The sequence below is a fragment of the Saccopteryx bilineata genome, chromosome 1, assembly GCF_036850765.1.
Source record: "Saccopteryx bilineata isolate mSacBil1 chromosome 1, mSacBil1_pri_phased_curated, whole genome shotgun sequence".
Classification (NCBI taxonomy): domain Eukaryota; kingdom Metazoa; phylum Chordata; class Mammalia; order Chiroptera; family Emballonuridae; genus Saccopteryx; species Saccopteryx bilineata.
This window is the reverse complement of record NC_089490.1, coordinates 107,744,316-107,757,095: the sequence shown is the minus strand read 5'-3', so window position 1 is coordinate 107,757,095 and position 12,780 is coordinate 107,744,316. Positions and strand designations below refer to the sequence as shown.

The 12,780-nt window shown below is 41.8% G+C and overlaps 1 protein-coding gene across 2 annotated transcripts in view; it reads right to left on the bottom strand.

The window, feature by feature from the left end:
- RFX4 (regulatory factor X4) overlaps nucleotides 1-12,780 on the bottom strand; it is a 168,160-nt gene that overhangs the window by 114,311 nt on the left and 41,069 nt on the right. For both annotated transcript variants that reach the window (XM_066263556.1, XM_066263566.1), the window contains exon 3: nucleotides 4,147-4,207. In XM_066263556.1, the coding sequence (XP_066119653.1) occupies nucleotides 4,147-4,207 (61 nt within the window). The remainder of the gene's footprint in view (nucleotides 1-4,146; nucleotides 4,208-12,780) is intronic.

Sequence of the window (12,780 nt, the reverse complement as noted above, 5' to 3'; positions counted from 1 at the left end):
TTGGATTTTCTTTTCTAATCCATTCTGCTACTTTCTGTCTTTTTATTGGTGAGTTTAATCCATTTACATTTAGTGTAATTATTGACACTTGTGGGTTCCCTATTGCCATTTTATAAATTGTTTTCTGTTAGTTTTGTATCTTGTTTGATTCTTTTCTTTTGTTTTTCTATCATTAGTTTTTGTTTGGTTGTATTTCATACTTCTTTCCTCTGTTGCTACCTTTTTTAAGTCATGTGCTTCTGTATTGGTTTTTTCAGGGGTGGTTACCATTAAGTAATGAAAAGGGTACCTACCATGTTCATTGTAGTACACTATCTTATGAGTGCTTCTGCACTCCATCGTCCTTTGCCACTGTTTATCTCTGTCCTCTCCCTCTTTTTTTTTTCTATTGTCACAGTTTAAATTTGGTTTTATTGTGTTCTTGGTGGAGCTTTTACTTGTGGTTTTGTTTTGTTCTTTGTATCTGGTTGGAAAACCCCCTTTAGTATTTCCTGGAGTGGGGGTTTTCTGATGATAAATTCCTTCATCTTTTCTGTATCTGTGAATGTTTTTATTTCTCCTTCATATTTGAAGGATAGCTTTGATGGGTATAGTATTCTTGGCTAAAAGTTCCTTTCTTTCAGAACTTTAAATATTAGGGTCCACTCTCTTCTAGCTTGTAGAGTTTCTGCTGAGAAATCCGATGATAATCTAATAGGCCTTCCTTTATATGTTGTATTCTTCTTTTCCCTGGCTGTCTTGAGAATTTTTTCTTTGTCATTGGTTTGTGCCAATTTCATTATGATGTACCTTGGAGTAGGTTTCTTGGGGTTAAGAAAACTCGGAGTTCTGTTTGCTTCTTGAATTTGAGGCTTTAGTTCTTTCCACAGGCTTGGGAAGTTCTCATCTATCATTTGTTTGAATATGTTCTCCATTCCATTTTCTCTCTCTTCTCCTTCTAATATACCTATTATTCTTATATTAGTCTTTTTGATGGAGTCCTACAGTTCCTGTAGGGCTTTCTCATTTTTTTAAATTTTTGAGTCTCTCTCTTCTTCTCTCTCTTGTGCCTCAAGTTGCTTGTCTTCTATGTCACTAATCCTACCTTCTATCTGGCCTGTTCTATTAGCTAAGCTTGTTACCTCATTTTTCAGTTCATGAATTGAGTTTTTCATCTCTGTTTGATTTGTTTTTATAGTTTCAATTTCCTTGGTAATATATTCTTTGTGTTCATTGAGTTGTTTTTTGAGCTCCCTAAATTGCCTTTCTGTGTTTTCTTGTGTATCTCTGAGTATTTTTAGGATTTCTATTTTAAATTCTCTGTCATTTAGCTCCAAGTTTTCCAATATATTAATTTTTTTCCATAGATTTTCCGTCATCTATCTGTGCTACATCTCTGACTTTTGTATCTATGATATTCTATTTCCTTTTCCTTAATGGCATCTGAGGGTGGTTTTGTTGATAGCACTTCGTGTTTAGTGTGTAGGACTTCCAGATGCTCCAAGGATAGATTTTTCTGTCACTGGTTGAAGAACTTGTTGAAATTTTGGGGAGAGGTATCGGTAGCGCTCCTCATGGCGCCATTTCTCTGATGTCACTCCCGAAAATATGTATATATTTTCAAAGGATTTATTTTAAGGTCTTTTATATTGACTTTAGAGAGAGAAAAAGGGGGGAGAAACAGGAAGCATTAGTAATTGCTTCTCATATGTGCCTTGACCAGGCAAGCCCAGGGTTTTGAACCAGCAACCTTAGCATTCCAGGCCGATGCTTTATCCACTGTGCCACCACAGGTCAGAAAAATTTATATATTTTCAAATCTAATTTTCCTCAAGAGCCAACATATCATTTAAAAAATCCACTGTCTAACTTTAAGAATTGGAGGATGAAATTTCTTCTGGAATGATCTCTGAGTCCCTTCATTTAGAAGAACAGATATTTTGTACAGAACTAGGTACAGCAGAAAGAGAACTTACTGTGCACATGTCAGAAGGAGAGAAGCTCTGCTCCAGGACGTCCCTTTGGGCCTCAGAAGGAAGGGGTGGGCTGGGTGATTGATGGCCACTAAGATTTACTGAGACATGCTCTATGCCACACTGCTCAAGCACTTTATTGTACTAACTCACTTCCTCTTCATGACTGCCTTATGCCATAGATACTACTGCTATCCCCATTCCATAGGGGAGTAGATTGAGACAGTGAGAGGTTAAGAAACTTACCCAAGGTTCCACAGCTGGGAGGTTGTTGAGCTGGAAGTGAATTCCCAGCAGTCTGACTTAAGAGACTGCACTGTCTACAGACTCTCTGTGGCCAGGCAGGCATCAGAGAATCACAGGAAAAAAGATACAAACAAGGTGATTTTCTTACAGTCCCTTCCAAATCTTTTGTTCTAAAGTGTATAACATGTTCCAATTATTAAGAGTGTCTGTCAATTCCTTGCATTTCTAGAAACTCTCACTCCCAGTGTCCTTCACACTGATGTTAACATGATGTCCTGGCATTACAGAAATTTGTGCTGCCATAATTTGGGGAGGGGGAAGGGTGCAGGGGAGATTAGACCAGGGAAGCTGAGTATAATTTTATGCAAAGCAAAAGAGCAGCAAATGCATTGAGAAAAAGAATGTAGGGACAAATAGATGAAAACCAGCCAAGTGGCTGGAAACAGAGCTCTTGAAAACAACCGTGGCCATCCTTGTAGCAAAACAAGCTGGTGGCTGAGACTCTTGTTAGAGAAGATTGAGTTACGTTACTGAATGCTTTCTCCCAGTGCTGTTTCCCTCTCACCTGTGGCTGGATTAGACTGGAGAATCTAATACGATTTGCCTGTTAAAGCCCATCTGCTTTCCATTCTGTTCTCTCTTCTCTAGCCTTCCTGATATCTCTTTGCCTTTCTTCCCAAGCACAGGCTTTGCAGTTAAAGAGACCCAGCCAGGTTCCTGCCTCAGCCGCTTCATGGCTGTGTGTACATGCAGGCAAATGATTTCACTGTCTAAGCTTTACTTTTCTCATCTGTAAAATGGGCATAGCAACATCAGCTTCACAGAATGGTAAGAATGAAATGAGGCACACATACGACGTACCTAGCTAGCATGGAAGCTGGCACAAACGAGATGTTAGTTCCTTTCCCCTCCCCTCTTGTCTTTCCTTCCCCTTCATTCCTAAATTCCTTCAGGTTCGCTGGGCTGCACTGTTAGGGGAGTGATAGCCCTTAATCAGTAAGATCCTCTGAGGGGTGAAACTTGGGCATAGACAGCTCTGGCATTCACAGCTGCAAAACTTCTAACCACTTAAACAACATGAGTGCAACCACTTAAACAACATCACTAAATGTTATATGAAGTCCAAAAATTCCAAACATTAAAGAGAAAGCCACTCTAGCAGGTCTAATCAATGGGAAAATAATTGTAGTGTAGCTGCAAGTAATTGTTAATTCATTAAGGCTCATTGATAGAGGTAAACAGACTGTTTCTTTGGTCTGCTGCAACATTATTAACTAAAGTAATGAATTTCACTAAAATCAGTTAACAGCATCCATGTGGAATTTGGTTCTTGCCAGTGTTTTGGTTTTTGTTTTGTTTTTTTGTTTGTTTGTTTTTGTTTTTTTTTTACAGAGACAGAGAGAGAGAGAGTCATAGAGAGTGATAGAAAGGAACAGACAGACAGGAATGGAAAGAGATGAGAAGCATCAATCATTAATTTTTTTATTGCGGCACCTTAGTTGTTCATTGATTGCTTTCTCATATGTGCCTTGACCGTGGGGCTACAGCAGACCGAGTAACCCCTTGCTTGAGCCAGTGACCTTGGGTCCAAGCTGGTGAGCTTTGCTCAAACCAGATGAGCCCGCGCTCAAGCTGGCGACCTCGGGGTTTCAAACCTGGATCCTCAGCATTCCAGTCCAACGCTCTGTCCACTGCACCATGGCCTGGTCAGGCCTTGCCAGTGTTTTGATGATGGGAAATAATCTCCCCTCAAAATAAAATAAATATAAAAATTCAATTCTCCGGGTTAGATGCAGGTTGAATATTTTATATATACCTGCGAATTAAACTGATTGCAGGTGGGCTACTAGCTGTCAAGTCATCATGACAATGTCGGAATAGCCCAGTGATGCACTGTCAAGGTCTATGAGCATCCATCAGGAGAGAACTCTCTAAGAACAGGACTTACCATTGCAGAGTAGCAGGAGTGGAGTGGGGCTTGGATGCTCTATTATTTTCTTTTTCCTCATCTGTCAAAGGAAAGAAAAAGGAGCTAACTTCAGTAGGAAAAAGTAAAAGATCTTCCAGCTCTCAAAACACTGCCATTTGCCTCAAACATCGATGCTCTTACAGCAATGATATTTTGTCTTTCCCAACACTTTAGACTTAATATACTTAAGAAGAAAAGGGGGAAATTGATTTTTACAGAAAACTCTTACACCAATTTGTATTTTTATTTGACATAAAAGTTACAGTTTGAAGAGCTCTCTCTCCTCCTCTCCTCTCTTCATTGCTGAACAATGGGGATGCACTCATCCAACTTGTTATTTTCCCAACTGCTGCTGGGCATTTGACTCGACAATTTTCACTTGAAGAACACACTGACTTCACACCATTTTCTCCTTATAACTCCATTGGAACAAAAAGTTAGGGAAAGGTAGAGAGGGTATGAGTATTCAGAAGAATCAAGTCAGTGAAAACAATAGAGCAGGGGTGGGCAAAGTTTTTCTGTAAATGTCCAGAAGTAAATATTTTAGGGTTTCGAGGCCAAGAAGCAAAGATCAAGACTATTTTGTAATATTTTTATAATGAGAGAAAACAAATTCCACAAAACTTTTATTTAAAAAATTCAATACAATAGTAGTTGAATACAATTTTTGTAACAGAGGTTTATTAAATAAGAATAAAAAATTGTTTTTGTAGAAGCAGGTAACATTTTTTCTTAATTGGAGTTCAAAATTCACAATCACATCAAATAGATTATAAATATTCATCTGCAAAAAATACTCTTAACATACAGCCCCACGAAAACAGGCATTAGGCCAGATTAGACTAGTGGGGTTGTAGTTTGCTGACCTCCACAATCCAGCAATCTGAAGATCAATCTTTGCATTAAGGAAACAGACCTGCTGACAACTTTATCATGGATTAGCTGAGAAATACATAAAGTCTCATCCAATTCCTAATGATGGTTTTGATAGAAATAGTCAATATAAAATAAAAGATTTTGACCCACAAAATATGGCCCAACAAGACTGATACACCTAACAGTCTCAAAACAGACAGACAAACAAACAAAAAAACTTAACAATGTCCTAACCTACAAATATAATCAACAAAATTTAATAAAAACTTGTAAAATGGGCGATGAAATGAATCTGTTACATGGATTCATTTAAGTTACATGGAAAAGAATCTTTAGACCCTGGCCAGTTGGCTCAGCAGTAGAGCATCAGCCTGGCATATGGAAGTCCCAGGTTCGATTCCCAGCCAGGGCACACAGGAGAAGTGCCCATCTGCTTTTCCACCCTTCCCCCTCTCCTTTCTCTCTATCTCTCTCTTCCCCTCCTACAGCCAAGGCTCCAGTGCAGCAAAGTTGGCCCGGGTGCTGAGGACAGCTCCATGGCCTCCACCTCAGGTGCTAGAATGGCTCCAGCTGCAATGGAGCAATGTCCCAAATGGGCAGAGCATTGCCCACGGTAGGCATGCTGGGTGGATCCTGGTCAGGTGCATGCGAGAGTCTGTCTGACTGCCTCCCCGCTTCTAACTTTGGAAAAAGAAAAAAAAAAAAGAAAAAAGAATCTTTACCTATGAAAATAATTTTAGTAAAACAAAAATGTAAAGACACTATAAAAGAAAATGAAATAAACTATTAAAAAATTTAAAAAGTAAATTAGCTTAATAAAGTTGAGTTCAGAAAATATTTTCTTGATGATAGTTTATCATTATTAGTATATTTCATAATAAAACATCTGCTCTTAAACACTGTGGCAGATACTGTCTAGCTGAATGTACTCACCTCTCCCACATTAACACAGCCCTGATTTAAAGGGGACCATGTGTTCAGGCGGGAAGATTCCTTGCAAATCCTAGAGAGGTGAATGTTAATTAAATCTATCATGGTAATTTTATGCCATCTAGCCACTGATGGATTAAGTGGGGCACGTGACACAGTGTTGGCCTATCAGACTTAAGGAGAAGTTCCCTGGAGGTTTCTGGGAAAGATATTTTCCCTAATATGATAAAAAGGAACAAGGGCCATGATTTTTAACTTCTGGCTCCAAAGATGAAAAAAAACAAATGTCTGTTGTTTTACAAAGGAAGGAAGAAAGAGAGGGAGGGAGAAAGCAAGGACTAAAGAGAGGGAGTGAGGGAGGGAAGGAGTATGGAAGGCAGGGAAGAAGGAAGGTGAGATTCTGGGATCCTGGCCTGGCCTGTCTTTGAACACGGTTAAGTAGAATGAGGCAACAAACCTTCAACTGTGAAAAGAGCCTCCTGAGGACAAAGTCAATGCTGAGGCAGGCTGAAAGGAAAATGGGGGGAAACTGTGGGTCCCGAACGTCCTGTTATGCCTTTGATTAACCAACCCTACAAAGAGATACCTCTTTGTTTTGTGAACTAAGATATTTTTCTTGAGTTTAAAACAACTTTAATTGTGTATTTTCTTCCCTGCCACCTAAATCATCCTAACATTTAGTGATACAAACACACTAAATGTTCTCAGAGACAAAATGTTCCAATACAGCCATGGGCTTGATACCTGTTTATGCTGCTGTGTCAAAGTGGAGTTGCTTCTGAATGTTTCTCATCCTTTCCAGCTGAGAATAAATGACACAACCTCTCTGAAGCCTTCCCTGATACTACAGTCCAAGTCAGGAATCGCTGATCCTAATTCCGTTCTTCTACATCCCATTACTTATTTCTCAGAGCAGTTTAGCTACTAAGATCATCATTTCTGTGCCCATCCATCTTGCTGACTTGAGTATCTTACTTAATAAGCTCCTATTCAAGAAGATAGGGGTGGTATCATAGTCATCTTTGTTTTCCCTTCTGTCAGTGCCTTCCAAATGGCACTTAATTAAATAGTTAAGTTGGTCTTCTACAGATGTCTTAAACAATTTTTTAAAAAGTAGTACAATAAGGAGCATGAACACAAGTCTCACAAGAATGTAGATAAAGAGGGGGAAAAAAACCCCAATACTCAATCTCTGTTGTTCACAAAGAGATAAAAAGAAATGAGGCATAACTTTTCATCTATGAAAGTAACAAAAATTTTAAATAATGATAATCCCCAATGCTGGTGTGTAAATGGTAAAATTGACTGTCTCATATTTCTCTGAAGGTAGTTAACTGACATAATGTTATTGACAATATTACTGGCAATTTGGCAATAATATTGAGAGCAGTCTAAAATGTTCAGTCACTATCCCCATAAACCAACTCTCGGAAAATACACAATGCAAATAGTTGAAAAGAAAGAAAAGTCTCTATTGAAAAACATTAAAAATTAAAGAAAAAAACAGAAAAAAGTATATAAACAATCTAAATAATATACCTCTGCCTAGTTTATGCTGGAACATGGTTAACATTTCTGTTCCCCCTAGAACTGACAGGGTGGGGTAGGGTGTTTATTTGTTTGTTTGTTTTTCCTGCTTCTTTAAATTTCAGCATTTCAGCCAACCTGGACTAGATTTCAAAGACCCATGCATGACTGGGCAAACCACTCAACTCTTGGCTTCATTTTTCTTCATGTGTAACATGGTAATTTTATAGGACTATTGTAAAGATCATATTAATTAATTGAACATTCATTGAATACCTAATTTGTGCCAGCTAGACACTGGGATTGAAGATATTAAACTCTTGTCCTTGAGTCTGGTTGGGGAAAGAGAAAGACCAACAGCAGAGAGAGAGACCAAGTTCAACAAAAAGTGACAAATGCAGACACAGATGGGCAAAGAGCAGCTCACCAGCCCATGCTGCATGAAACGGCAGGGCCTGTGAGAGAGGGCTTCCTGGAAGAAGCAACAAGCAAGCTGAGTCCTGGAGCAGGCCGGAGATGGGAACCAGATGGCAAGGAAGGTGGGGCCCAGTCAGGGGGTTGAGTGGAGAAAGCAAGAGATGGACAAAGATATGGGGACCTAAAAGATCATGCCATCTTCTCAGAAGCAAGGTGGCCATTGCATGTGTCCTTGTTGGGTGTGGTAGGCGGCGCAAAGGAGCTGGAGGGGGCTGCTTGACAATCCAATAGTCTGGTTTGAGATTCAAGACGGTTTCTTGTCTCTAAACTAAGGATAATAAAAATGCCTACCTTGAAAGGTGGTTGGAAAGATTAATTGAAATGAACTTAACACAGGAAGCTAAGAGCGCAGTGACCTCTGCTGCGGAAGCTGCTGGCAATGGCTGCCCTGGGCTGCCCACGGGCCGGGAGGCTTTGGGGCAATCCGCTCACTGGGGTCTCCTGGGGCAAACAGGCGAGGGAGGCCACCTCTCTGCTGTGGAAGCTGCTGGCAATGGCTGCCCTGGGCTGCCCACGGGCCGGGAGGCTTTGGGGCAATTCCACTCACTGGGGTCTCCTGGGGCAAACAGGTGAGGGAGGCCACCTCTCTGCTCAGGAAGAGTCACAGGAGCAAAGACAGGCACAAGGATGGGGACCCTGCAAGGCAAACACACACTAGGGGACATCACAGCTCAAAGAGGAGGTGGCACTTGAGCTGGTCCTGAAGAGATGATCAAGGTCTTTAAAATAACCGTTTTTCTGTTCGCCAAAGAAATGCATGTCCATTTTATAAAATTTGGAAAATATAGAGAAACTAGAAATCTCTGGCTATCCACGCCCCTTTCAACTGAGAAAACTATCATTAGCTTTTTTACCCTATTTACCCTCTTTTTTCAATGTTCTCTCACACCCGAGCACATACACGGACCCCTAACTTGAAACAAGCAAGGGCCACACAGCACAGCCTGGCTTGTTACCCATCTCACTCCCCTCTACCAGGACAGGTCAGACCCTGGGAGGACGCTGAGGGCGAGGCGAGTTCTCCAGGGAGGAGGCAGCATGAGGACACGCTGGCAGGGAGCCTGGGCCCCAGGGCCACGCAAGTGCTCCATTTGGCTGTATCCAGAAATGGCTCTTGTTCTGGGGTTCCGCCACAGTCTTCAACTCAAGTGATGTGTCAGATTTTTTCCCCAGCTAAACTTTGCTCTGAGCAATTTCTGATGCCAGTGAAGGGGAAGTGAGCTGTCTTGAGGGTAGGCAGACTTGGGTTTGAGCCCCAGCTTGCTCCTAACTCCACGTGGGAGCCTGACTCATCCCAGCCTGAGGATCCTTATATAAAAGAATTATAACATATCACAAGGGTGGCTTGATAATTAAATACAATAATATATGTTAAAAACTAGATACATTTAAAAAATTACAATAACAATAATAACAGCATTTATTGGCCAAGTGGGTAAGCCAGGCACTGGGGATCATTCTTCATATACAGTCTCATTCTATTCCTCCCAATAGAGCTCTGAAGACATTTATATCCCCACTTTATAAATAAGGAAACAGAGCTTTGAGAAGCCCGAGTAACTGGGTGAAGCCATGCAGCTAGTGAGGGGAGCTGGGACCTCAGCATATGGCGACTACTGGCCGTATTTAGACAACAACTGAGCTACTCCAGGCCAACATGCGCTCCAGCTCAGTCATCCAGCAGGCATCCTCCACCTCTGCAGGCCCTGTTCTAGACCACAAGTGACTTCGTGCCCAGGTCTGGATGACCAGCTTCTTTCCCTCACAGGGTGTATGTGTCACATCCAGGCCTGGCCCTCCTATCTGATGGCTCTCCATCCTAATTCACCTGAAGTGCTGGTTACTCATTCACTCATTCATCAAATATTTATCGAGTGTCTACTAAATTCCAGCCCTCTGCCAGGGGCTACAGATGAGGAAAAACAGCCATGATCTCTGCTCTCTTGAGTTTAAATGATCAGTGAATAAAATGAAAATTCTGGGCTAGAGCTGTGAAGGGCAGGTCCAAGGTGCTATGGCGGCACAAATGTGGACAGGGAGCCCGGCCTCAGGATCTGAAGGAGCAGGAGTCACCTGGGCAACGAGGATAGGAGAATGCCTTTTAGGTGGATGGGAATAGCCACGGTTGATAGAGACTTTGGGAATTGGTCCTGCAAATTCCTTTCCATTTTAACAGGCAGAAATGCCTGAAACCAAATGAGATTCATCCCTAAGGCAGATTTATGGAGCCATCCATACTACACATTGGACGCCCCCCTCCCTCAAGGACCACCCTGCTTGTCCTACGAAAGCCGAGAGCAGCAGTCTGCTGAGGAACCCCCTACCATGATGCTGCCTGGTGCCTGGTCTTCCCCTTGTCATTCTGTTCTGCTCCCACTTTGCAGTTATGGTTCCTAACAAACCCCAGGAAATATCAGTCCAATTCCCAGTGATGGGCAACTGTTCCCCTCTCTGGATTCACCTCCAAATCTCCAGGTTCAAATCCTGGTTCCATCATTTGCTAGTTATGTGACCCTGAACAACCTCTGGGGCCTCAGTTTCCTAATGTGTAAATTGGGAGTAATAATAGTACCAGGCGCATAGAGTGAGGATGAACCGAACCCCTCTGACATAAGGTACATGATATCTAAGCGTTCCCTATAACTGTAATAGTTGTCACTCGCCTAGAGAGACAGTGTGCCTAGATCCCTGTCCTACACAGGGCTGCGTCTGGCAAGCCCAGTTTCTGGGACAGGGCTATTTGTTCCTCCCCTGTGCTCCCACAGCACTTGGCTAGTCCCTAACAAAGTCCTTGTCGCGGGCTGTGGTTGTTGCTCACTGACCACAGTATTTTGCATCTGCCTTGCCTATTTGTAAGTTCTGCAGGGCACAGACCATGCTCACCATTGTCTCCAGCACCTACCCACATATGGTAGGCGCTAACCATGGAATGAATGAACAGCTAAGATAATATCACAATTAAATGCTGAGCCTACCCATCTGACTTCAGTAAGCATAGAAAACAACAATACTACTGAGTATGTTCACTGAGGACCAGTCATGTGGTAGGCACTATGCAAAACTCTTCATGTTACTACATTTAATTTTCTCAGCTTCTCGGGACAATGAATAATTCAGTGCATATCAATAGGGTGTTTGATATACACTTAGTGCTTACTCCATGTTTATCATAATAATTAGTATTAGGCTCTTTTACCGAGGAAGAAACTGAGGCTCAGAAGTGAAGTGATTTGTCTGAGCTCATGCCCTTAGTGGTGAAGTCAGGAGAGGGACTCCGGCTAGTTGACATCCAAACCAGCCTGAACCCAAACACTGATAAGTCTCATCTCTCTTCAATCCTGGAGTACTGGACTCAGGATTTTAAGAAACATACTATCAGCATAATCATTTCTTTTCTGCCTCTATGTTGCTATTTAGAATCCTATTCTAGACCATTTCCTGCCTGGGACCAGTGGGCAGAGTTTAATATTGTGGGAGAAAGTTTCTAAATTAATTACTTCTTTTCAAATCCCAGAAAAGGTTCAAGTTTATGCAAGTGTTGAATTTCACGTCTCAGTTTTAATTCTATTTCCTTTCATTGTACTAGCCTGGCTGCACCTGGACAGACCTCACCTGTTGTGAACATGGGCTGCCAAACACATCATTTCCCCTTATCTGCCTCCTTCCCAGCCTATGAGGGCACCAGCTGAAGACCAGGGTGCCTGGACCCAGGCCCTTGGCAGTGGGCATCCACCCCTGGCAGTAAACCCTTCTCCCCGTGGGAACAGGGCTACATCCCAAACAAAACTGTGATGTTGGCAACACTGCTCTGAGGGGCTGCACACCTGCTTCCTCTCACCTCCTCTGGGTGAATTCCTTCACAATCTTGGAACAGGGAAGAGCCTTTCTGATACAAAATCTAAAACCATAAAAGAAAATACTGATAAATTTTACTGCATAAAAAATTCAAGGCTTCTACATTGGGGAAAAACATACCACAAGGACAAAGATAATGACCTACTTGGGAAAATTACAATCATAGCACAGACAACGGTCTCATCTCTACACCACAAAAAACCAAGTGGGAAAAGACCAAGAACCAAGATTTAAAATAGGCAAAACGAATGACACACAGTTGATAGAAAAAAATGCAAATGTTTCTGAAACGGGAAAAGCTGATGAGAATGGAAATTACACAAAAATACCATTTCTCATTTAGCAGAATGGCAAAACTCCAAACCACACCACACAACTCCGTTGTGGAGTTGTGGGAAACAGTGCCCCTGGCCTTGCAGGGGGAGGTGTGAAAGCTCACTTGGCAAAAGCTAATGGAATCCCACATGCCCTTTGAGCCAGCAGGCCTACACCCCACAGCCACACTGGACACGGAGGAAATGGCCGTGCACAAGGTTATTCGTTGCAGCTTGTTCAGAACAGCAAAGCTTTGGAGACCGTCCAGTGCTCACCTGATTAACTAAATTTAATACGTGCTCACAGTGGAAGACTACACAGCCATGAAAAAAAGATTAAAAACAAGCAAAGAATGGGGATGCTCGCTATGTTCTTGCTGATATGGAACATTCCAGGGTTCAGTATTAAGCGAAAAGAGCAAGTCACAATGTATCTAGGATGCTACATTTTTGTGTAAGAAAAAAACAAATATTTGAATTTTGTATTTGCATCAAGAAGTGAAATACCAGAAGAATAAACTCTGGAAATACTGGAAGAATACACAATAAATGAATAAAAGTGCTTACCACTAAGGAGCTGGGGTGGAAGATGTGTGGGACCAAGACTTCTCAGTGCAGAGCATTTTGATTTATG